Source organism: Poromitra crassiceps (assembly GCF_964638095.1).
Source record: "Poromitra crassiceps genome assembly, chromosome: 8".
NCBI classification, from domain to species: Eukaryota; Metazoa; Chordata; class Actinopteri; order Beryciformes; family Melamphaidae; genus Poromitra; species Poromitra crassiceps.
In genome coordinates, this window is record NC_139629.1 from 44,599,082 (window position 1) to 44,626,277 (window position 27,196).

Sequence of the window (27,196 nt, forward strand, 5' to 3'; positions counted from 1 at the left end):
AGTCAGCTAGAGGAGGCGGCGCCAGTCCATGTAGAACTTTGTATATTAAACAGGCAGAGGTGAAATTTCTAAAGTTCTCAAAACTTAGCATGTCATATTTACGTATGACATGACAGTGGTGATGAGAAAAGGGTTTTTTATCTAGTATTTTCAGGGCTTTTTTATAAAGTAATTCGGCTGGTTTGAGAGTAGTTACTCCTGTCAACGACCAGCTATTTATACAATAGTTCAGATGCGAGAGGATCATCGAGTGTAAAAATAAAAACGCAGCGTCTGTGGACAGACAGTTCCTTATTTGTCTGAGTGTTGTGCAAGGCGGTTGGTTACCTTGCGTATGTGGTGGTGAGATAATGGATAAAATATATAACGATAACTAACTTACGCCTCATTACCTTGCATACAGCTTCCATACCAGCCACAATGTTCCTATTCGTGTTAATATTTTTAAAATCTGCCTTGTGGAGGATTCGGACGTTTGGGAATGGCAACCTGCATTTCAGTAGTGCTACATGAAGTCAGCAATGCCAGCTCACATGACTCAGATCCTTCAACGTTGTTTAGAGTTTCCCTCCTGGTTGGCTACTTAAAAAGAACAAGAACAAAATATATATTCTTTTTGTTAGTGGCTCCTAATAGATGATACAAACAGCCATGCTCAGCTGCAAAGTGTATCATAACTGTTTTGCTGCTGTATTGGCTTGAATGATGTAAGTTACTGTATGCAATCTGGTGTGCAACAGCATTTCTCCACAGCATTTAACACAAATATCAAATGGAGGTGTAATAATAATAATGATGATGATAATAATAAAAATAGAATGGAGGTGTAAAATAGGAAATGGGAGGAAAAATTCCAGTCAAAGAACACCAAAGCCATACATCCAATTCCCTTCATATGTACAAGACTTGTCAATCTGCCAGGAAAACGGACTTCAGATTTTCATTCAAAATGTAGGGATCTTCACTGAAGAGTTTGGGATTACCACTAAACCTCCATGTGGTTCAACAAAGGAGTGCCACAAGTTGTTCAGGTGTTGTTGTGGATCATAATGATAACGATAGAAAACACAGTTGTACGTCATGAGCAAAATCAAACAAATATTTATTCTTCCAAAGTGTCATAATAATCCTAAAGTCAATCTCAAGGAACATGGGCAGTTAGTACTGACTTTCCTTATTCGCGGGATAGAGTTTGGTTTGAAAACAAATGTACCCATACAAGAAAACACGGACCCGTTAAGAGAGAAAACACACACAGCTTTTACAATATGAGCTTTTGAATTGGTAAGTGCAAAAAAGAAATCCCCCCCTTCCCACCCGAGACCCTCCCCCAACTCCTTGAACATTTCATAGGAAACAACATCAAACAGCAAAAACAAGGCGTGGGGAACAGTTATTTGTGTCGGTGCTGGAAAAAAGTCGCATGTCCTCAGTGGATATTTTGTGATGTGAAAGCTGAATCCCAGGACTGACCCAACGGTATCACAAGCCTACTTACTCAATAAACAGTAGGCCCCTTCAGAAATGGCTCCAAAACGCCCAAGGCCATTTATATCTAAGCATACGTAGATATTCATCAGAAACTTTGGGATTACAGTGCAGATCAGTGGTGCGATTAAAAAAGGCCATACGTCACTTTACCACAGCCCCCCCTTCAGTATTCCAGTGGTTTTCATAATGATAACAATATGTTTATATTAACAAGAAAAACGTTGTTTTTTAGGTGGCGGAACCTACAGAATCAGAGTGAAACGTGATGTATCCCGAGGACGTTGCCGAGGGTGTGCTTACAAAACTGTTTGTGCTCGCTTTACTCTGGGCCTTGCTCGGGTGCTTCTGGTGGGCCCGGTCAGCAGCGGGCCCGGCCAGGGCTCCGGCACCGGCCGCGTGGCCTGTCCTGGGCCGGCGGGTCTGCTGGCTGTGGCCGGGGGAGCTCGACTGTTTGCCCTCTCGCTGCTGCTGCTGCTTCCCGGGGCCTTCCTTGCCGGCAGGTCTGTCGGGTTTGGTGGGCGTGCAGTCGGGCGAGCCGCCCCGACTCCCGCTCCTTTTGCTGTGTTCCGAGAGGCGCTTCAGCACGTGCGGCTCGCGCTCGAAGTCCGTGAGCGGGAAGTGCGGAAACAGAGCCGCCTGCTGTTCGTACACGTTGGGGATGAGCGAGACGGCGGACGCGCGGCGCGGGCTCCTCCTGGGGCTCGGCAGCGGCGTCTCGTCTATGAAGTTGACGACCTCGTCGCGGCTGAAGCAGCGCAGCTCGTCCTCGTAGCGCTCCCCGCCGCCGCCGCCGCAGACCGCGCGCGGCAGGTGCTTGAGGGAGTGCATGCTATCCTCGGAGCGCCGGCGCTTGCGGTGCGGATGGTGATGGTGGTGGCTCTCCTCGTGGTAGGAGACCAGGCTGCTCCTGCGCCTCTCGTGGCGCGGCGAGCTGGAGCTGTAGTGGCCCGTCACTATCATGTCCTCGGTGGAGCCCCAGCGGTGAAGGTAGGAGGGGATCTGGTCGCTGGTCCACATGTCTGTTTCGTCGTGGGAGTATCTTCTTGTAGGGGGCACCTGGACGCAAGACACAGAGCCAGCACTTCAATCGACAAGCTGCGTGACGTGCACTCATCCACAGCAACACAAACTCAATCAACACTGTGGCAATGCACGTTACGTATCATTACGCTGCATGTGAAAATAATATAATACAATGTAACACAACTACATAATCAATATTAAGGATATTACTTGTAGGATCTCTTGGCTGCTCAATCTACACTGGAGTTTGAATAATAACAAGAATGATTTGCAGTAGCCCTGGCCCATTGAGCTGCTTTGAGTATTATTTGGGGTTGATGCTGTATAATGGAAATGATATAAGTGCACTATTTAGAAACACTTCCAAACAAGCAGAGAGGAGAGACATCCTGCCTCCAATGCAAACAGGTCACATGGGGCTGCACTAGCAGGACTATTTCATTTTTGGACGATAATTGAATTGTAATGTGTTACATGTAACACATTTCAGTCTTTTAAGTGCTAGTTTGTAATCAACATACTCCCTCCCCCCCTAATTAGTCCTTTGGACTTCTATGAACTAAAGGCATTTTCACATTGTAACATATATCTACAGGGGTCATTGACCTTATATTCAACTCCATCATTTGGAATTGAATACTGTTTGCATAGGCTGACAGTTCCCTAAATGTCATACTCACATTCCAGTTTGTTCTGACAACTATATGAGAGAGATAGGGTTTGTCAAGGTGGTGTCAAGAGGCACAAGACTGATATCAGACTGCCGCCCTGTGGTGGCTTTTTGTAAATGCAGAGATATGAGACAGCAGACTATACAGTAGCGTTAAGTGAAGTGTCGAGGAGGAGGTTGGACAGCAGAGGGCAGCACAAGCATTAGAATGAGTTAAGATGCCAGACAAACTAGGTAGGATGGGAGAGAGACAATCAGAGTCGGACAATGAACTTGGAGTGATGGCTTGGAATGATGAATTTATAGCTACTGTATACATCTCTGTTTCAAGGCTTGTTAAAAAGTGAGATGGAATAGAGATCCATTCCAATGGGAGGATTTTTCTTTCTATGAAATCGTTCATCGTACAAATGTAAGACCTTTTGAGTCTTAATTGAGATGTTGTTTATATCTAATCGCTCACTCTTTTTCCTAATGTTCTGTAAGCAAATCATTCTTTTAACTGTCAAGTGTTTGTTTGAGCTTCAGGCTGTGATGAGAAGCTGGCTGAAGCCCTTCAGCTGTTGTTTTTTATGACAAAGATGACACAGTGTTAAGATGCTTTGCAGGGGGTGAGTGTAAGTTAAGGGTATGTGGGTTGTGACAAAGTTGATTCTTAAGTTACATCCCCACATCCAGTCTTCCAGGCCAAGTTCAACATGTGATTTGCATTAATATTGGCCAAATGTTTCATCAATCATTTTGAATGGATTCTTATCGTACATTTTATAACCCCTGAGTGCAAAGGGGTGACTTCAAATGTTCTTCAAACATGCAGTTTTCTAGTGGGTGCTGGATCAGAATTTGTAGTTTACGGAGTGGAGTCAGTGGTTTGGCGTAAAACAGGGAACAGGATTTTGCTGAATTGGCCCAGAAGGTTGAATGTTGGAAACAGAGATTGGGGGTTAATGCAGGCTGAAGAGGAGCATTTCACAGCACTGCAACTGACTGGCTTGGATGTTGGATCCAATGGACACAATGCTTTTGGATAGAGGAGATGTTTTATATTGCTTTCCTGAAAAAGGTTGAAGGTTTCCTGAAATGTAGAAGGTAAGTCAGTTACTTATTTCTTACCCTCTTTCAAAATAAAAAATGTAATAGTTTGTAGGTTCGGTTTGTGGGTAAGGACTGGTTGCTAAATAAAGGACATCTAATATGTTGGTGGAACTGCTGATGGTCATATTTGCCAAACATTAGTCAGCCAGAGGATATTTTTGACTCACGTAAATAAATAAATAAATAAATAAATAAATAAATAAATAAATAAATAAATAAATAAATAAATAAATAAATACAAAATCAGTGCCATATTTGGGAAATATAACATCACAAAATGTCGGGTCATTCCAGAAAGATCAAGCAAGAGCATAGATCATGTACAGGCCCACAGGCCTCACCATGCACATTTAGCAAGTGTCACTGAGAAATAGTTCAATTGATCAAGTAATAGAAATGAAGAAAATCAATAGAAGTATACCTGCAAATACTGCATTTTATCTTCCTGTAGTTCTCTCAATGGATACCCTTGCGGAACCCCCCTTTCTAAGGTTGAGAACTCATACTTGGCAATACGGTCTACCGTCACGATTTCAGGCGCCGAGCTATAGTCATATGGTCTGTCAAATATTAAGTCGGCATGAATTCCTCCATCGTGGCTGTTTTCTGCAAAGTGCAGAAAAGCACGAGCGTCAGGATTAGAGAGCAACGGACTCAGATACACAAGACAGACAGACAGACAAGACGAATAGATAGAGAGAGACAAGTTAATTTTGTTCTCTGGTTTGTTGTCTTTTTCTACAGGTCCGTTCAGAAATTTAGGACGTTCAGGGATCAAAATAGGATTGTTACCAAAAACAAAAACAAAAAAACAAGAATTTAAACATTTAGTAAGGGGATGAAAAAAAAGCCCTGAATTGGTTCTAAATTCAGAGACCCTTGCCAAAGAGTTACATTAAGAATCTCTGAAAGCACAGGGCTCGTATACAGCAAAATCGCACCAACTTCCAGTGTCATTATTGTACAAATAACTCAAATGTATCTCACAGAGATTACTACTGCATTCATGTTCATTCGAGGTCCATTGGGGACGGGTGTAAAATGCTGATCTTGAGGCAAATGTTAGCCAAAAGGATGAAGGATGACAGTAGCTCTTTGCACAGGCAGCTTGGCATGCAAGTCAGTAGCTTTGGGAAAACAGGAAACGATCCTTATACATACAACTGTGCTGAGTTATACATGGTAAGCCCTCTGGAAAGAAGCAGAGAACTGGCAGTGTTAATTATCACACAGAATGTGGGGCTGCCCTATGTTGTTTGATGCCTCTGGCTAGACAACGAGCAGTTAGCGGGGAGGGAGGGATCAGAAGGTTTGGAGGGTTACAAACAGGAGAGAGGGGGGGGGGGGGGGTGGGTTGAGACCGGGTTGAGTTTAAACAGTGGCATTAGAAAGAGAAGGCAGTTGCATCAAAAAGTTATCAATTTTCATGAAATGTTGAGATTTGGATACTGTTTCAAATGCTTTTCGTACCATATGCCAATCATCTTCTGCTCCAAAATGAACCCAATTCATGAACCTTTATATGATTATCATGTGACCTAATTTTGGGACCAAAATGTGTGGCAGTGTCTGTGATTCTTTGGTGAGATGTTTCGTTTTGGATCATTATGGAATACATTTTGATTTCTTTAATGGGTATGAATTCTGCCCTAAAAGATATTTTGTTCTTTGTTAAATTACTATCATCTGACCATAAGGTAGGCGCGCCTGATACATTCGGGGGGGGGGGAAATCTGTGCTTTGATATCCATTTATGTCATGCAGCCTTAAAAACTTTAGTTATTATACCTTGGTGACTAAAGGGAAATATGACCATCGTAGCGATATTAAACTGCTTTTCAGCTTTCACCCTGGGTCCTGACAAGTTATTTGATCATCCTCTCATGCCAGGGCATTCTAGAGGAAGCTTGTCCAGTTTGAATGCATTGAAGTTGTAAAAGAAAAAGGCTTCAGGGAAACTATGTCCTTTTGCAGGGATATCGTCCAAAGTTGTTTCTCTTTTTGTCATGGCGTCAGTCTGATAGCATGGTAAATCAAAACATTTTGAAAATTGCACACAACTAACAAAAACATAGTCTGATATAGAAAATTATGATCGACAGACACTTGTCACTTCAGATTCATCTGCTGACGAAAAAGGTCACATGATAGGTCACATGATACTCATAACTCAAACTGCAGCAAAATGTATTGCAAGTAACATGACAATTCAAAATAAGCTCAATTGACTGTTTATTTATTTATTTTGGTAACCCTTCCTTTTACAGTCCGGTAATTACCAGGTAATTACCAAATAATTACCCAGTAAATTAATTACCAGGTGATTACCTGGTATTTACCGGGTAAATACCTGGTAATTACCGGACTGTAAAAGGAAGGGTTACCTTTATTTTTAATTAACAAGAAACGTGTAAAGCTTGATTGCTCTCCTGTCGGGTTTCACCAACTCTGTGCCCGGAGAATCTTTAGGAGTTGTGCAACAACTGATAATGAGGTAACTGCCAAACAATGTAATAATAACTTGAAATGCAGGTTAAACATGCCCCTCTTTAATGGGCTGCAATTTAAATGGGCTGAAAACATAATTAAAGCTGATCATGTAATTGTATCCTTGCTGGATAATGTAATAAAATCACATTATTACAGTAACATTTATTACTTCACAAGGGGTGTAACATATTTTAGCTGATGATGAAATACTAACATTGACTGATCATTTAATAACTCACAAGAATAAGGATAATGCAATAACTCAATTTGTTGCATTATTAGACAACATTATTATTACATCATCAATTAAAAATATGTTACACCGCTTTTGAACAATGTGCTGTAATTTATTACATTAACAGGTTTTATAAAATGTCCAACCCATATAGAACAGGATTTGTATTACATTCGGACACATCATTATCCAGTAGTTATTGCATTATCAGTTGCTACAAGCTGTCTTAGCTTTTACTTTGCACTACAGGGCAAAATCGGGGCCAGTCAGGTCTTACTGATCAGTTCAATCTGACACAAATCAAACTGCGTTTTCAGTCCCGTTATTTTTACGCTTTTCTAAGTAAACCTATTGGTTGATCTACGGTAAATTATATGATATGATAAGATAGGTAGAACTAAATTCTATGTGGTTACTGTCAGACCTGTTATCACGAGTAACAATGTAGCAATGAAGTTGGTACAATGACTTGTATCTGATGTGCAAAGTGGATATACGTTAAGCTGATTCACTTCTGAGAAATCTGAATCCCAGAGGTGACAGCATCTCCAGGGCCAGAGTTGGGGACTTCTATCAAACCATCGTTACAAACTAGAGCCTGGACCTCTTTCTGAAGTAGCTGACATTTTCTAGCCTGGCTGACACTAACCTCTGACCCCTCCCTGACCTCTAACACTAACCTCTGACCCCTCCCTGACCTCTAACACTAACCTCTGACCCCTCCCTGCATTAGTAACTTCCCCATAATAAACGACTTCCTGGGTCGTCAAGGTTCACAGACATGGGAATAGGAATCATCAGCTATATTTACACATGGGGGGGAGGGGGGCAGGAAGGGAGGGAGGCGCCTGGCGGTGGCTTACCTTCATCCACGTCGTCGTTGGACATGATGGCCACGCACTTCTCCCACACCATGCGGATGTCGGCGCGGTAGCGGTCGCACGCCCACAGGAACATGGGCAGCAGGATGGACTGGGCGATGGAGCACCACAGCACGCACAGCACCATCCAGTTGTAGGAGCGGTCGTACTTCAGGCTGGCAAAGCTCACCACCTGGGGGACAGGAGGGTGGGTTAGAAAAAAGTTACAACGGGAGCTCTTTCAGTGCCGATTGTCCCATAGCCCTGATTAAAAGCTATTCGGCAAAATTCAGACATTGAACTCCGATAAAAACAAATGTTAACTATGATAAGATTGAAAAGTGCTACATAAATAAAGTTTATTACATCGTTATGGCGCCGCAGGCCAGGAAATGAAAAAGGAAATGGCATGACAAAGCTATTTCTGTTTGAATCTGAAACACAGATGATAAATTGACGAAACGCTCAGGAATGAGTTTATAACTATGGGGCTTAGGTGTGACATTCTGCAGATAAAGCAAAGGAGTGGCACTCAATTGATGGCGTTTATGTTCTGCTCACCTTCCATGAACGAGTCCCCAATTCACTAAATGCTGCCAGCAGCAAATTCTACCTTGTTTCATTAGAGCCTTAAGATAGGCTGAAGGGTCCTGCACTCCTGCTGTATGGTCTCCCTTATCTTTGCTCAATTGTTCGAGCCCCTGTGTTATCTCCAGCTTGGTTGGGCATACAGGCGTACATACAGGCACAGACTTTGCTAAATTGTGCTCCCTTGGACTCAAAACTCCATAGGCTATATACGAGCAGTCTGACAGTCTAATCCAGATCAATCATCCATACAGGAGACCAATTCAGATGTCAAAAGAATGATGTAATAACCCGGGAGCGTACAGGACAGGAGCCTAAACTGTCAAATTGACACAACCCTCAGACAGGCAGCACCATTCACTAAATGTGAAGCAGCGTTGAGTGCAGCAGATATGAGGTTATTAAGTGGCTACTACTTATCACTGATGTTTCATTAAATTAGGCCCCTGACTCCTCCAGAAGACTGTATTAGTCACCTACAGCACCATGTAGCCTGGCCCTGTACGCCTGCTCTGACCCACCATGTAGCCTGGCCCCGTACGCCTGCTCTGACCCACCATGTACAGTAGTAGCCTGTTACACCTGCGCTGCTCCCTAGTTCCCAACATCAGCCAGTCAGTTGCAAACTTGCTGGGTTTCACTATCAACCGGCTAAAGGGAACAAGAGCAACAGGTTTGAAGTAAGAAAATAGAAAACAACATCATTCTGACTTGTTTCTCTGGTACTCAGAGAAGACACCAAGATACCACGATTTTGACTTTCATGCCAATATCAGTATCCCCTGAAACTGCTTGGAGCCGCCCCCTGGGAAGGCCCGCCTCCCACTTTGAAAACCTCTGGTATAGGTGGTATAATTATTAAGTTATTTTACAACGGGGTTCAGATGTATTCTTCACCAGTCCCTACGAGAGTGAAAATAGTTGCATCTACATTTGAGGTCAGACTGGAGTGGGTCATTCAAGAGATTTAAGACATGCGAAAGACTAATTTCTCTGCTCTAAATAAGGACTCATCTTATTCATTAATCCCGTCCACTGAATTAATTCAAGCTCAACCGCTGCAGCAGACAAATGTAACATCTACTTGAACTTGGACAAAGCCAGGAAACGACGGCACGGTGGCTCAGTGGTTAGCACTGCTGCCTCACAGTAAGAAGGTCCCGGGTTCGAACCCCGGTCCGTCCCAGGTCCTTTCTGTGTGGAGTTTGCATGTTCTCCCCGTGTTTCCTCCCACCACCAAAACACATGTATGTTAGGGTTAATACTCCTGTCAGTGCTCCTGACCAAGGCACTGGCAAAAAGAACTGGAGTTGGTCCCCGGGCGCTGCACTGCGGCTGCCCACTGCTCCTATAGTTCTAGGAAGGTTCCTAGTAGAGGATGGGTCAAATGCAGAGGATGAGCTTCCCCATGGGGATAAATAAAGGATAACTTAACTTAACTTAAGCAAGAGAGTGGATTATCTGCTCATTAAAGTGGGCAGGTTCAGTCGCGTCACCTTAATCCCTCCTGCTGCAGCGTATCCTACATGATGTGTGCGAGCGGCCCGTTCACATGAAACCCTGACACTGATCAGATCGATTATTCCAACCCGTTGTCTCGGACGTCACCTCCCCACCTTGAACTCTAGCGACCAGCACACAGTGGCCGACGTCACTAAGCGGCTTGATGAAGCTGTCAAGCGTCTACCTGATGTAGACGGAGCGAGTAGGTGCTTTCGATACGTCAGCGGTCTCCGATATGTGCCACCACCACCACCATGACCCAAAAGATGTTCATTGTCACGTCACAGGCTGCTTGATAGCACGCCTTCAACCCCAGAAAAGGAACAATTCAGTGAAATGAGGGCACGTTGGAGAACTATTTTAAAGGAACCCTCCGCCGATTTTCAACCAGCTTTGTATCATTACAAAATCAGTGGCATATCAGAAAACTGCAAAGTGTTTTGCAGTCATTCATTTGGTTCGACAGTTATTGAGAATTGATTTGAGTTCAGTTGTGGACCAGTGATGTCATCTGTGCAGAATGACATCACTGCGTCACATCTTAAATCAAATCACTGGCCGTCTCATTCTGAAATGAAACTTTGTACATAAATTGTTACAACATGTTATATTGTCTATGCATGTGTATTAGCAGCTATAAATAATTCTAAAGGGCATATTTTTAGCACATAGTGCTATGTGGACCCATTTCATGTCTATTGTAGATGCAATCTACAGAGTAATTGTATTTCATGTATTTCTCTGTGCAACCCCATTCAAATGAAAAAGGTTGCCCACATGCGTTTGTATATGCATTATAGCTTCCTTAAATAACTCATTACGGCAGGTCTTAAAGACGGGTAGAACTATTCACTGCATTGGAAATATGATCTTTCATCTACACACGCACGCGCACGCACACACGCACACACACACACAAAATGGTGGATTTAAAAGTTACATACCGGTACTTCTTTTCAAATAAGATCTTTGATCAACTTATCGTATATCTGACAACAAGAGTAGTAGCAGTTTCACTTCTCATCCTGAGCTAGTGTGAACGGTCCAGTAAACATACACTGTTGGATGTCATGTTGTTCTAACAACTAATGAGTAATACAGTATGTTATTTATTTTTGGGTAATGAGCTCGACACTGTAGCCAACTAAATTATCAATACAACACACACGCACACACACACACACACACACACACACACACACACACACACATATACACACACACACACACACACACACACACACACACACGTGCGTGCGTGCCTTTATCAAATGGATCCATCATGAGGGAGAACATGAAGCTGCTGGTGGGGTTGCCTTCGAGAAGGCGGCAAAATAAATCAATAGGTCATCTTATTGATTCAGCAGAACTGGACAGAGACAACTGCTTTCTCTCACATCCACACATGGCATTCTCCATCTATAGAGCCTAGTCTTTCACTAGCTCCATCTTCCTTCCAGTGAGTCGATGAGTGAATACACAGGACAGTAAAACGAGTCTCATTCAACCTTCTATCTAAAAGGCAAAAAACACAAATTCCTCAATATAATCGGTTGATTTGGATCCTCCTTGCAATGTTACAATGTGGCATTAATATGAAATTCACAAACATTCAAGAAGACCGAAGCATTATCCTAAGAAAGTAATGGCATTCCTCTTCATGTCACATCGGCTTTCACTCATTCATAAAGGCCATTTCTCAGTGTTTTATTTCAAATTTAGCAGCCAGCCCATATATGGCCATGCATTGACTGTGGTAGCCGACAGGGGCGGTTTTAGCATCAGAGCTTTGGGTGGGCTCAGCCCACCCAAAGGTCATGGACCACTGAACCCCTAGGGGGGTCCGGGGGCATGCCCCCCCGGAAGAAAATTTTGTACAGTTTCAAGTAAAAATGGATCAAACTGGCGCACTTTGAGATCAAAATGAAGAGACTAGATCTATGAAGAACTACACACATCAATATCTTCTTTACCGTTCTGTGGTTTTACAGCAATGAAAAAATAATTGTTTCCCTATATATACTATATATATTCTGCATACAGGTTACTATATGGTAGAATTATGCTTGCATAAATAATACCAAAATCACTTCAGGGGAGTTTCAAGTAAAGTAACATTTTGCTTTGTAGGCAAAACAAAAGGAAAATTAAATCAAAAGGGAACTTCCTAACTTATTGGCTGGAATAATATTCCGACAAGATAATAATATACTGTAAGCACTAAAGCAGGAGTTTGCAGTCAACTAGTTGAAATTAATATGTGGCAGTATTTGTGGGGGTCAAAATCTATGTAGGGTGTACCACCACAAATAGATCAGTGTATGGGAAACACTGACTATTAAATTGTGTGACTAGAAAGACACCAATAAATCTGAGAAAATGTACTTTAATTTTGAACAACAGCACTACAACGGTGGCATTACAAATGGTATTATGAAATTATTGTGTGAAAAAACAAGAATGCCACTTTTTTCATGAACTTTAAGCAGAAAATTAAAAAATAGTTTTAAAGCAAAAATAAATAATAAATAAAGATCATTTTAACATTGGCTCAACCAGCCCATCTTACTGACCACCAGGGGTCCTGGTCCTTAATCCCTTTTTATTACTCCCATGCCACTGGTACTGTACACAAACAAGGCTGTTTAAATATCTGCCTTGCACTCCCTTAGAGCAGGGGTGTCAGACTCATATTAGGTAGAGGGCCGGATTTGTTCAACTGAGACCTCATGGGGGCCGGATTTTTTTTTTACTAAAATCAATTCGACTCATTTACCCATTTACTTCACAAAAGAAATACTGCTCTTTCCATTTCTCTTGAAACTGCCTGCATTCCATGTCAACCTTTCTCTTTTTCGACAGCATCTTGTTCAGGGGCAGACTGGGATCATAATTCAGGCCGGGCATTAGATACCAAGCAGGCCAGGCCGATACGGGCTGACGCACGTGCCGGCGTCAGAAAAATTTGAGCCGTTTAAAGCTCAATTTGGGCCGTTTGAAGCCAGATGTGGGCCGTTTGAAGCCCAATTTGGGTCGTTTAAAGCCAGATTTGGGCCGTTTGAAGCCCAATTTGGGCCGTTTGAAGCCCAATTTGGGCCAAGTCCAATTTTACAATGAGATGCACCCACTTTAATCCTGAATAAAGTAATAAAACCACTAGTAAACCAGTAGGCGGCGCCTGGCCTGCTGTTCAGTGAGTGGCCTGACTGCGGGCACATTTTTTTTTTTTTTTTTTTTTTTTTGCAGGCCAGGCCAGGCCAGGCCAGGCCACCGGGCATTTGCCCGACGTGCCCGATTATGCAGTCCGCGCCTGATCTTGTTGATTCTTTTGTTTTTTGGTAGGTAGCTGAATGCGCGATTCAATTCCAGCGTGGCATCATGGCGGCTTTGTTTACACCTGATGACCTACTGACATACTTCCTTGTAGTGCAGGTTAATTAACTTATGAATGAACTCTTAGCTTGCTTATTAGCCACACGTAGTTCATGATAATGGGGTGCAAATTTAATAATAATAATAATATATATATATATATATATTTTAAAATTCCAAAACATCTCGCGGGCCGGATGAAACCTGCCCGTGGGCCGGATCCGGCCCGCGGGCCGTATCTCTGACATCCCTGCCTTAGAGGGAAATAACAAGCCTGTAAGAACTTTTATTGAGATACTGAACTAACATCACAGCAAGACATAAGTGATGCCATGCACGCATGTTAAGCTATCGTCATCATCACATCAGACAGGCTGTGTAAAGCAGCCACTTGCGATTCTGAAGGGCTTAATTTCATTCAGATAACAAGGGACCCGTTTAAAAATGTTTGTCACTTATGCCCATATGTTTCTCAAAAAACATCACATCCATTTACACCCGCTTACTGTGAGCTAGCATGACATGGCTGGCTGGTGCCATGGTAGCCTACCTACCTTCCTCCAGTCCACCTGTTTGTCTGGCAGGCACAGCGACAAGTTCTTTTGTTTAGCCTACGACAATGTTACGTGCTAATTTGCATATCAATATGCGCTAATTAAGTAACTACTAACGACTCTGACTGCTCAATGCTCACCTCAGTTTCATTGATCATGAGTGGGGAGAACGATTGTGTGGACTGTGGAGGACCACTTCGCTGCTGTACTGTGTGTGTGACCTGTGTGAAGTGATGTGGGATTAGGCAGATAGATGGAGGAGGGAGCGCCTGCGCAGCCGCGGTTCTAGAAACTTTTCGGGTGGGCTGAACCCCCCTAAATTTTTGTCTCAGCCCACCCTAAGAACATAGAGGGGGGGGGGGGAAACATGCACACAGCGCATTGAGTGTAGTCAGAAACTGCTACTAATGACCAACATGGATTTGGAGAGGGATTAAAAAAAAAAAAAAAAAAAAAAAAAAAAAAAAAGTTTTTTTGCCTCAATTTTTTTGGGTGGGCTGAGACTATTTTTGGGTGGGCTAAAGCCCACCCAAAAACGGCCTAGAACCGCCCCTGGTAGCCGACCTACAGACTTACGCGTTCATCACTGCAGAGTCATAGCTCTTATATCTACACAGAATGACTCATCAATTTAATTGAATCTCTACACATACACTTAGCAGTAAAAAGCTTTTCCTTATTTTTGCTATTTTTCACATTTTAGAATAATAATAGTAAGACATCAAAACTGTGAAATAACACAAATGGAATGATGCAGTGTAAAAGCGTTAAATCAAAACTATCTTATATTTTAAATTCTTTAAAGTCGCCGCCCTTTGCCTCGACGGAAAGGCAAAAGCCTTTGGAAAATAATTCACACATTCACACAACGTTACTCTTTATATTTGTCTAAGAAACACATTTCAATAATTGAAGCATAAGCATTTAGATCAAAATGGTTTTAAGATCACGGAGAACATAGTTAATTCACTCGGGTGTGTCCAAACTTTTGACTGGTGGTAGTGTGTATAATTATATTAGACATGGTGTGATATGATGTGTTGCCATCTCCCTAAAACCTCAGTGGGGCCAGGCGTAGCTGGACTTGAGGGCAGACTGGAGCTCATTATGAAAGCCAAGTCCCCAGTTGATACTCGTGACCTCATGGAAAATGTTCTGCTGCAGAGAATGAATGTTTCCAGACAACAAGAAAGAAGATGGCCGCTCGGGGGCTTTCAAGGGAGGATGTTATGGATTACTGCAATACCAAACAGGATGGGCTTTCCTGGAAAATGGATGTTGTTAATGGCTTTGGAGGACAGGTGAGAGGCTGCTCAGAATATTCTACACAGCTGCTTTCATCCTCATAATGAAACACTAACATGGAAGGTTTTACTGGCCCAAAAACAATGAGGTAACACTACACTAGTCTAGGCAGTATTAGCCCTTTATTTACATCTTTGAGCAATGAGCATGCACTTTCACATTCATCTTTCTGTGTGTTTTGTAGTCTCTTTGCTCTTAAAAGCTTTCGAATGTACTTTCTTATGTTTCTGTGTGCATTGGCATTCAGCACATCTGTCCAGCTGTGCAGGTTCAAACCTGTACTGAATGGACATGCTGGGACGCAGGCTGCTGTGGTTTGGATAGCTGACTGAATGGCGATCAAGCTAAAATAGACCCTTTTCACAGGGGCCATTTTGTGTCAAAAAGGCAGGATAAACACAGCAAAACACTAATGAGGGTTTCCATCTTCCATGATTGGAAGTTGGAAACCCTCATTAGTGTTTTGCTTGCACCTCTGTGTATATCCTGCCTTTTCGATACAAAACGGCCCCTGTGAAAAGGGTCTATTGGCTCCTTTCACAGCAACCTTTTGAGGTGGTAAAGCAGGAAGTAACACAGGTGTAATCATTAGCATTAATGAGGGCAGTGCACCTGGCACTGGGACACATAATGGAAGCATAATTAATGGTACTGTATTAGTTACAGCTGCTTCCTGCTTTTACCGCCTCAAAACGGTTGCTGTGAAATGGGTCCATTGCAGCTGGTTAACTTGCTGTCTGATGCGATCAAGCTGCCTAGGTCAATTGCTCTCACACACACACACACACACACACACACACACACACACACACACACACACACACACACACACACACACACACACACACTCAAAAGATGTGGCGCTGAAATGTTGAGAGTAGTACTGTACTCAGTGCAACTTCCATCAATTCCATCTATCAGTTTTATTATGTTTCAATCAATGTTGCCACTTGAAATGTGGCTGAATGTGTTGTGGTGGACAGCATTCATTTTGCAAGCGGTAATTATCGATCTCTCTGAGCAGTGGGAGTTTATTTGGAGTCATGATGTTGTCAGACGTGTCATTCTTGGACTTGCAGTGAATCTGTACTTTTCCTATTCATTCTCATCCAGCGAGTCGCCATCCAAGGCATCTTCATCAATACTGGGCTGTTGGCAAGTAAACCAAGGGCATGAAATCAGTCCTTGGCATTCTGTTGTTTGGAATTGTACTCGACCGTAAAATATGACATCAAATGCGTCACGGACACGTCATGCAGGACACAAGAATAGAGGAACAGGTGGGTTTTTGGTGTGGTGATCAGAGATGATGACTGTGTTTGGTGGTGGAGCTCACGGTGTCGTCGTGGGAAGACGCAGGAGATGAGGCATGTCAAAGGAAAATGCTGAGAGGCAGAGAAAGTTGAGCAGCAGGGTTGGGAAGCCAAAGCGCGCCCCGCGGAGTCCGGATGCCAAGGGTTTGTAAGCAAAGCCAACTTTAAAGACTACCAGGTGGATTTGGCATTCTAGGGCCGACTGAAGGACAACTCCACGGACACTGTTCCTTATCATCAACCTGTGATCGTTTAATTAACGCTGCTAAAGTGTTGTCATTAACTGTTTTGATGTGCCCATTCCTCATCCTGTCTCATCTATGTCTACTGAGACAATGAGAAAATGAACACTGTATTTACCTTGGTGCAGCGTGTTCGCCAGCATCAGTTTATACTATAACTGATGCTGAGGCACTGTGTGATATGCAAAGTTGAGCTGAGCGAGAGATGTCATGTAGTGTACAATCTGGACCGCAATCTGGACCGCAAACCACATGGTTCAAACCTGAGCCATGGGGACTAGTTTTAACAGTCCTAAAAACTGACAGTGTATTTTATCGTGCTGAACCTTGTTGATCTCCACAACATGCTTTTTACGATGATGGTTTGGATATATCCCACACAACGAGCTTTGAGCTTCCTTCTGGCTCGGCAGTCTGCATGGTATACCAAAGATCTGACTTGCTAAAAAATGGATGACGACCCGAGGGTGGAATTTACTAACCAAATATCACGGATAGAAACTGAGCTCACTCCAGTGCCCCACTGAACGCGCAGTTAACGGATCAACGGTGTTCCTAGAGGCAATGTAGCACCAAGACCTGTTGACAGGAAGACGATGGAGTGTAGATGATCCAAGTGGTCATTTGCATTTGGGACCTACAGACCATGCTACAATGATGGCTCATTTAGACTGTTGGTGGCTGTTCTGTTGGCAAACGGCAAATAACTGTGTTGGCTTCCATTAGCTCATGTGAAGAAGTTACAACAAAAAATAAAAAAACAAAAACACAGGATTTGTAGAACATTATCTTTCCTCTCCCACGATGAAGTTTGATAGCACCCACTGTCAATCCGCTGCAGCTAATCGCATGATTCGACATTTGAAAATCAGTTTGCCATCAGCTGTGATTCGACTCCGGACCTGCCAGGACTTTATACCTGAGTTTCCAGTCGTTTTTTCCGTAACAACAGCCAAGAGAGAGAGAGAGTGAGCAGAGAGACAAACAGTGTCCAGAAACCCTGCCGAGTGCTGACAATGACAAAGTTCAAGCAAAAGTGAAAGAACAACTACATCCAGCAAATGACAGTGCTTTTCCCTTCTGTGGCCATTTTGCATCCCTTTTCCTAAGGATCCACTGGGAAACAAACGGCACAAGCAGCAGGAATGCCCCAAAACCCCTTCAAACACCACATCAGCAGAATGAGTTTCAATTCAATTATCCAATAGACTTTTATCTTTCCTCACAGGGCAATTTGATTCTTGGCACTCGTCCAGATTAACACCCAAAAAAACTGCAGACTCTTATAGTGTGAGCTACTTTGTACTATGAACTACTTCTTTGGTTCAACATTCCTTACCATTTATAGCCAACAACACAGACAGCTCTCTTCAGACTAGAGCGATGACTATTAAAAACTACACAGGTCTAAAAAAAAAACACACACACCCAAGAACCCTCCTTTTGAAGACGTCCCAGTATAATGACTCATTAAAGGGGCACTTCACCGAAAAACAATGCTGATTTATTTTGCACACGATCTCACACATATCAGAAAACCGTAAACCGTTTTGCACACTTTCATTTAGTTTGACAGTTGTTGAGAGTTGACTTAAGTTAAGTGTGGACCAGTGATGTCATCTCAAGACTGGACACAATGAGTCAGTGCCTTCTGATTACATCACTGGTCCACACTTAACTCAAATCAACTCTCAACAACTGTCAAACTAAATGAATGTCTGCTAAACTGTTTCCAGTTTTGGAATATGTGTGAGAATCATGTGCAAAATAAATCTGCATTATTTTTCAGTGAAGTCTCCCTTTAAGCATTCTGTGCTCTCTTAGGCAGAACAGAATAAGGACAGAATCGGGTTCCGTCCGTCCCCCCTTCCAACACACACACACACACACACACACACACACACACACACACACACACACACACACACACACACACACACACACACACACACACACACACACACACACACACACACACACACACACACACAGCCTGACCTACTTACAGCCCCTGATGAGCAGAAACATTACAGTTCGTGTAAATAATAAAACAGCATTATATGAATGGGAGCCTGTGTGGGTAAATGTGGCTCCTCCTCTTTCCTTTTCAATTCTGTCCCCCACCAAAGTGGATGGGTCTCTGGCCATTAGTGTGTTCATTTGTTTGTCACTGTGTGTGTGTGTGTGTGTGTGTGTGTGTGTGTGTGTGTGTGTGTGTGTGTGTGTGTGTCTTCAAACCACCATGTTTAAAGCTGCATTGCTCAGTTTTCATGATATTCTTTGAAGTGAAGCTCTAACGTGATAACGAGCGAGCTACAATAAAACATCAATGAATGCCTGAAACCCAGACACACTCGGCTACAAACATCTGAACTGCAGATACTAACATCTGCACCTCAGGCCTATTCACCTTATTCTTTGCCCATACAAGGACGCTTCTGCATGACGTCATTTCGTAATCGTCTTTCCGGTTTTAAACATGGAAGTAGAGTACGCCTACCGCAGTCATTTAGACTTGCCAAAAAGCTGTTTCCAAGCTAAAAAAAACAAAACAAACTGTTTTAAAGTTTTAATATTTGTCGGGTGAGAACGTAACATATATGTGACCAGTTTATCAGAATAACGCCTATTGGAAATCTTTAACGAGCAGCGATGACCGGGAGCGCTGACTGTGCTGTGCTGACACCGGTCAGACTAGCTATCTGTCAAACCCCACTGTAGGCTACTGGCAGTGAGAAAACACTGTCGACGTGCTTTTGTAACTAACGTTAAATGCCAACCGGGTACAGCCATCGGCTCCTCGCAGCAGTAACGTTATGAACATGTAACTGAAGTTGGCCGCAGTGTAGCTTAATTGTGAATGTTGCCAAACTTCATTCATACTGACGGTTTATTTTGAAAATGGCCGCCAACTACCGCTGAACCGGAAGAACAAATACGTTGCGTTGAACGCGGAAGAGAGAAAAAGTGGGCGTGGTGAATAAGGTGAATAGAGCCCTGATGGTCAGACTACCGTAAGTAGTGGATTCTTTGAACACCGGTGGCGTCCCGCCTCCTGGCGATTGGCGTTTTGAACCTGTGAACTCACCAGGATGGGGAAGCCGGTCAGGAAGTCGTAGATGAAGACGATGCCGCTGATCAGGTAGGTGATCTGCAGCGACGTCTTGAGGGGCTCCGAGCCGTCGATGGACGACCGGCGCTTCCCCTGCGCGTCCTCCACCACGATGGTGGGCACGTTGAACTTGTTCTTGTCGGCGTTGTGGCCCGCCTGGATGGAGAAGGTCTGGAAGAGGGCGATGCCGATGCAGATGACGCCCATGGCCACGCTGCCGCCGATCAGCAGCAGGAAGCACACGCCGAAGCCCAGGCCGATCTCCGTCACGATGAAGCGGCAGTCGGAGGTGTAGAAGCGGTCGATGGTGTCGTGCCAGCCCACGGCCGGCAGCGTGGACAGGATGAAGGAGACCATCCAGATGCCCATCACCGTGTGCACCGCCTGCTTCTTGGTGTTACTCAGCCTGGAAGAAGAAGCGGGTGGAGGGGGAGGAGGGGACATTTTCAGAGAGGGTCATCATCACTCAAGTAAACTGGAGCTGAATGGGGGGGAAATCAATGGTTTGCTGATGGCGTTTGCTGATGGCAAAAGATTGCTTTTCGCGTCTCTCGGTCTATTTGTCATCCAGGTCTTTTTCTGCACAACGGAATTTCTATTTCCTCTCACCTCCACGTAATCGTTACAGCCGAGCGATTTGCTCAATGCGTTTGTGTCCTCTGGCGGTGTGGCACTTTAGGTTTGCAACAGCACATGTACGTGTTCATCTAAACATATATAGCAGGCGGTGATTGGTGTTCCAATTTTCAAAATGTTGACAAAAGAGCGGGCTAGTTTAGCAAACCACTGCGCCTACAGTAGCGCTGAGTGAGAAAAGACCAAAAGGAGAGCCATCTGGCTTAGCTGGTAGAGTAGATTAGAGTCGAATACATGGCCAGAGAAAAGAGAACCCTTCAGGATGAATCTGATAGCGCCCCCTTCAGTCCGTTTGGCATCGGAAATTTGGCCTACATCAAAAAGGTGGGTGTGACATATGAAGGGACATGTGGACAGAATGCTACGGTTCATAAGTTCTCAGTTTAGTGTCAGTTGACCGGGAGCAGATTTGGCAGGAAACCTCAACAGAACCAGAGCACGTATGCCATCAGTCACCCATCCTCTCCTGCCTCTCATTTACTCATTAACTACCGTGCTGTGCTGCCTTCTTGACCAGGACTTCCCGGAAGAAGAAGAGATCTTGTATCTCAACGGGACCTTCCTGCGTAAATAAAATAAAATAAAACAAAACAAAACAAAACAAAACAAAACAAAACAAAACAAAACAAAATAAAATAAAATAAGATAAATACAATCTACATCGTCTGTGGAAGCGCTGGCCGCCACAGAAAATGAACCAAAGACATCAAATATTATTTGCAGTTAATAAATGTGCCGGCACGATAATGGGAGTGAAACAGTCTCCGTGTTTGGACTAGGGCTGTTGTGCAAAGTGAAGTAGGTCTTGTCACTGTGAGTAATAACGCTCGCCTTTCCTGGATGTGCCTGAGGTTCATAGGATGGAGAGTTGACGTCAGCATGCCGCTTGAATCCATTAGCAGAGAGAGTTGTGAGGGGGAAAAGCTCCTCGCAGATAGTGAGTGCAGGCCTGATGAGAACAGATGCTGAAGTACAAGGTTGGAATTCATAATTCAGGCCTTCGGTGTGCGTTAGTGTCAGAGACGACGAGGCAGCCATGATGCTACCGTAGCTCAGCGGGGGCCCATTCAAGTGATTCAAATGAAAGATGAATAGCAATTATACGGCGCATCACCTGAGCTATCGCTCCACTGTGCTGTTGGAGAAGGTGACTTGAAAAGAAATAAGAGGAGCTGCAGAGAGAAGAGTCAACACTTCCAGACAGGAGATATAGTCAGAGGGAGAGAACCGAGAAGAGAGATCAAGATAAAGAGATGTGTAAAAAAAAAAAACTCATATCGCTGTTTTGGCATCAGCCAATAGGGACAGCTGCACAAGCAATATAGATAGCAAGGCTGAGGACAGATGGAGAAGAACGTTTGCATATCTTATTTGAGCGCCTGCTTATCTGAGTGGAGCTGGGACATTGACTGTAGGCGGCAGAGTATCTGTGGGCCTGACGCTATGAGAAGTAAAATCACTCCGTTCTTCAGTGAGGGAAGATCACAGGAGCAACTTTGCCGTTTTGTTTTATTAAATGATTCTAATTCTAATTATACAACATGTAGTTTCGCCCAAGCAATCTGATTGGTCAAGGAGCGTTCTCAAAGGAGCGTAACAGCACACCTAGCCGTTCTCAAATCGTTCCTTTGAGAACGGCCTCATCACTAAAATATCACTCCACCGGCCGGTCTGTTCAGCAGAGAACAGCAGTGGGCGAAATTCTATATTGCCTGTAACCCCACAGAATTTCTAGCCCATAAACTAACTACCGTAAATTCCGGACTATAAGCCGCACCGGTGTATAAGCCGCACCTGCAAAGTTGACTATTTTTTTCTTATATAAGCCGCACCGGACTATAAGCCGCGGGTGTTTTAATGGTATTTTTTTTTATTTTATTTTTATTGTGTTTTAATGTTTAATTAGGGTTCATGCACAGAGGGGATTGTCAGGAAAGAGATGGCTGTTTGAGGAAGCTCCCATTTATTAACATTTCAACAAAACAACATAACACAACACCACCTGTGTTGTTTTTTACAGTGCACACAGTGTCATACAGTGTCATACAGTGTGGTGAAAAGAGGGCAAGAGAGGAAATTAAAACTTATTATAGTTATATAGGATTTATAGTTAGAAAGAGTGCTAAAAAAGAGAGATTTTTTTTTTTTTTTTTTTTTTTTTGAAAAAATCCATAGATAAGCCGCACCGTTATATAAGCCGCAGGGGCCAAAAAAGGCCAAAAAACGGGAAAAAAGGTGCGGCTTATAGTCCGGAATTTACGGTAATAACTTGGCCAATAAGTATGTAACATACAAAATAAAACAAATGGTAGTGTCTTCATTTGATGTAATAATAATAATAATAATACATCGGATTTATATAGCGCTTTTCCAAATGCTCAAAGACGCTTCACAATACAATGTAGAATGCATAGGACATGTAACTGGTTCGTTAAACTCGCATTCCGTGAATAAAGTTAAAGGCGAGGCTGCGTAGAGCCTGCTTTTCCTGGAACCCACTCGCTTAGCGTCAGAAGAACACACTCGATTTGGGGGCGGAACACGTAGGATTGGCTATCGCCAACTCCAGTGCCCAGAACTGTCAAATCAAATCATCGACAGACACGCTATGGCCCGCCTCTCAACCCTCTTTCATCTCAGACAGGCAGTATTATTTTCAGTCTGATACGTTACCGTCCTAACCTGACGCTGCCAGATGAAACCAGCAGCTTGTTTGTTTATCTCTTCTTCCAACCATTCGTCAACAGTGAGTCCGCCAAATAAATTGAAATTAACAACAAAACAATCCCTTTTGCATCGACGCTGTAAGCTAGATGCTGGTTTCTGCACAGCTGTTTGTTACAGTTAACTAATGTGAGGAGCATATCGGCTGGCTGACGTCTGGTTGACTCAACGGGACCTATTTATTGTCTCGGACTAACACACTCGGCAAAAACGTTGTTATTTTGAGAGCAAATTGACCCAAAATATGAACACCTTTTGTTTATAGCTTGTATTTTGTTGGTAACGGTTGTATAATCGCAATATTACACTCGAGGGTGTACTTTACCGTGGTTATTGGCACTTCAGTGACGCTATGTCGTGCCACTAACGACAGTAAAGCACACCCTCTCGTGTAATATTGCTTCATTCATCCACGCTTTACCGCAGACCTGAAATGTGCCGCAAAACCATTCCTGTGCCATTGTGAACAACTGACAAACTGACTTGTGTGATTCCTGCAGGACTGAATAGCACTTTCAGATGTGCGCCAGCTGCTATGTGCCATGTGCCATTTGGACTAGAAATGCACTCATCTGCAAATTATTGTTCTGCACTTGATGACCAGAAAATCGAGTGGAGCTCTGCATCGCCATAACTAACAGTGACGTGTGCAACGATACCAAGACCTCTGAGGTTTGCTCTGAGGTGAGATGTCAAGTCTCTCACCCTGTTTATCTCACCTGCACACATTACAATAGTAACTCTTCTTTCTGTTTTCTTCACCGCTATAGTCTTTCTATCACTTTGGTTCTGTTTCATTACTAGTGTCTATCTAAAAGTGATAAATACTAGGCAAAGGCATCCGCATCTAAGAATGTGTAAAAATTCAGAAATCAAAGCAAGCCCCTTTTCTTTGCCCAAAGGACGTTAGAGAAGATAATAGCAATCATTTCTCAGTTTGTTTCAATTTAGTGGATTTAGTCATTCGCACCAGTAGAATTCACTCTATTCCACTACATTTTTAAAGCAGTAGTTAAGGCATACAGTGAAGAGACGCAGGAATGGAGCGATGAGCCGCATCTAATTTAAAAGACGTTTACTTCCCTACATATTACATTGCTCGCTCGCAATCGCTCTCGGGTCACGAGAGAGACTGAATGCAGCGAGCCAGAACGTGACAATAGCCCCTCCCCAGTCTCCCATAATCCTTTGCTGGTCACGTGACTCAGCGCAAACCTGTAATTGTGGTTTATGTCCACTTGATGTCACCACAACAGTATAGTTTAAGTGTATATTGTTAGTTAAGTGTATGTTATAGACAATGGGTCATCGGTACTAAGCAATGAGTAATGACTGCTAAAGAAAATATACAATGTCAACGGTATTGGTAATGAAAAAGTGGCATTGGCTCATGCCTCAGTACAGCCAGAAAAGTCCCATATAAAAGCATGTCCCATATAAAAGCATGCAGTAATGTTGCTCTAAATACAGCCAGAAAAGTCCCAAATAAAAGCATGTAGCATGTAGCATGTAGCAATAATGTTGCTCTAAAGATCTGATTTTGTGTTAACAGCAGACTTGTGGCGGGGCGTGGTATTGCTCTGGCAGGGTACTGATCATTAGCAAGAGGTGACGTTCATCCATAATTAACTTTTCTCATGTTATTCAGTGTTACTTTAATTTGTGAGGAGGAGCCAAGTAGAACGGGATGCTGGAGTTGGCAGGTGTTGGCGTCAGTTTGGAGGAGCGTACATGCAGGTTACCCTGAATAACTGCTACCAGCAGATGTGTTGGCAAGAGAGGCTTCACGACAGGCTGATGCACAGCATCCCTCTGAAAAACGGATGGAAATAGGCTGACAAGTTACTCTGTTCTATATTCCATCAGAGAAATATGCTCAAGAATGTATTGAGAGGCCGATATTTCTCAGACTAAATGTTGTTGTCTTTCCAAGTAGCTCTGGAGGATGCTGTATTTATTATATCAAATGAAAAGTCTTCAACACCTTAAACATTTTCAACAGTCAAGTATTGCCTCCCCCAGACCTGATGACAATTTGCCCGATTGTGGCCAAGATTCTCCCCTCCCGACTATCTCGGGGGTGCTCCCGATTTGAGCCTCGTAGGGACCGATAATCTGCCCAAATGATCCTGTAGTGTGTGTGTGTGTGTGTGTGTGTGTGTGTAGTGTGTGTGTAGTGTGTGTGTGGGGTTCAAAGACTGCTGTTGACTTGTCGGGCTCTTCCCGATTGTGAATCGGGCATATCAAGTATGTTTAATATTTACAACTCGACAGGCGATGGAATCTTGAGCAGAGAGCCGATAGAGACAGTCCGTCTCCGCAATGTCTGGGAACGCCCACAAAATGTTAAACAGCTGGCGCGTGAGTGGGGTAAAACCGCCCATACAGTATATCTCATGGGCTGACTCACCAAAAGACGGTGCTGCGGCTCTAAAGTACAGGTTTGGGGATTCTAGAGCAGAACACAAGACGCCTGCTCAGATGTGCGTTTACTGCGGTGGTCAAATCCCCGATCGTGTCTGCCTGGGCTGGGCTATCAGCTAAATTCTAACTTTGCTGAATGGATAGAACGGGGGTTTTTACCCCACCCTGACCACGCCCCCAGCCAGGCTGAGCCAGCTAAACCAGCATCTATGACGAGACGTGGCCTCAACCTATGAGAGCAAGCTGATGGGGAAACGTCACCAACTGGATTTTGCGTGCGTGGACAGAAGCATGACAACAAACATGGCTGCCAACCCCAACGTTCGAGCTAAAGGCTCCATGAAACACAGTGGAGAAGGAGGACAGGCTGGCTGAGTTTTGGCGACAGCATGAGAGTCTTTACGATATATCACATGAGAAATACCATGACCGGGAGTTCAAGGCAAGGCTTTGGAACGAAATTGCCATGCCTCTGGAGTTCAAATGTGAGGTGTTTTTCTCTGAAGTCACATATAAATCAGTCAAGTTTCTGCGAGATCCCAAGTCCTCCGAGGTGACAATCTTCAGCGTAATCGTCAAGTGTGTGGGGGTTGCGTCTGAACGGTAGCGATTGTGTGTGCGTTCCAAGATTGAAATGTAAAAAAATCGGTTATCTCTGTCGTGAGGTGTGTGGACTCCCAAGATTTTTATAATCTTCAAAGATTTGAAAATCTTTAGGTGTGGGGGAGACATATCTTCCAACTTCCATCTCTAAAAATGTTAGACAAATGCTTTGTTGGCTGTGAAAAAGAAAAAGAAAAAAGGCAAAGTACAATACAGTGATCAGCATTATTTTTCTTAATAACAACAACACATATTGGGGGGGGAAACTGTTGTTAGCATCACACGTGTTGAAGAGAGTGCTGTCCAGACATATATTTTAAAAATTAAATCTCCTTTAAGTCATTTTAAAGATACTTTGTTTGGCACTAATTTGACATTTTTGCCCTCAATGGTTTCAAAGTAGACAGTTCACAGCAGAAAGAGAGAGACAGGAAAGATTGGGAGAGAGAGAAAGATGACAAGCGACAAAGGTTCCCAGGTCAGATTCGAACCCAAAATGTCAACGTTTACAGTTCGGTTCTGAACCACCAGGTACCACCAAACGTATAAAAAGTTGTAGTCAAAGAAAAGCTGACATCCTACCTGTAGTTTACGGGCCAGCGCACCATCCACATGCGGTGGTAGGAGAGCGACGTGACGGAGAAGCAGGTGACCAGCGTGAGCGTGTAGAAGGTGGAGACGAACACCTTGCACAGGCCCTCGTTCCACTCGTAGTTGGAGTGCTGCCGGCGCAGCGTGATGACGCAGTACATGGTGATGGGGATGGCCATGTTGAGGATGTGCGTCCCCGCCAGCGTGCAGATGAGGAACTCCAGGGGCTTCCACTTCTTCTGCTTGGCGCTGACGCTGAGGATGCCCCAGGTGTTGGCCAGGATGGACACGCCCGAGCAGACCAGCCACGCCAGCGTGTTGGCGTTGATGACGTCATCCTTCATGGTGGCCACCTCATCCACCAT

The 27,196-nt window shown here is 43.7% G+C and overlaps 1 protein-coding gene across 1 annotated transcript; it reads right to left on the minus strand.

Annotated features, from left to right (window-relative positions):
• Nucleotides 1–1,719: 1,719 nt before the first annotated feature.
• gpr153 (G protein-coupled receptor 153) lies at nucleotides 1,720–27,196 on the minus strand (the record flags this gene model as incomplete). The annotated part of the gene is made up of 7 exons (XM_083641682.1): nucleotides 1,720–2,547; nucleotides 3,195–3,214; nucleotides 4,163–4,259; nucleotides 4,701–4,885; nucleotides 7,868–8,057; nucleotides 19,830–20,259; nucleotides 26,823–27,196. 7 exons carry the CDS (start codon nucleotides 27,194–27,196, stop codon nucleotides 1,720–1,722), a joined length of 2,124 nt encoding a protein of 707 aa, XP_083497808.1.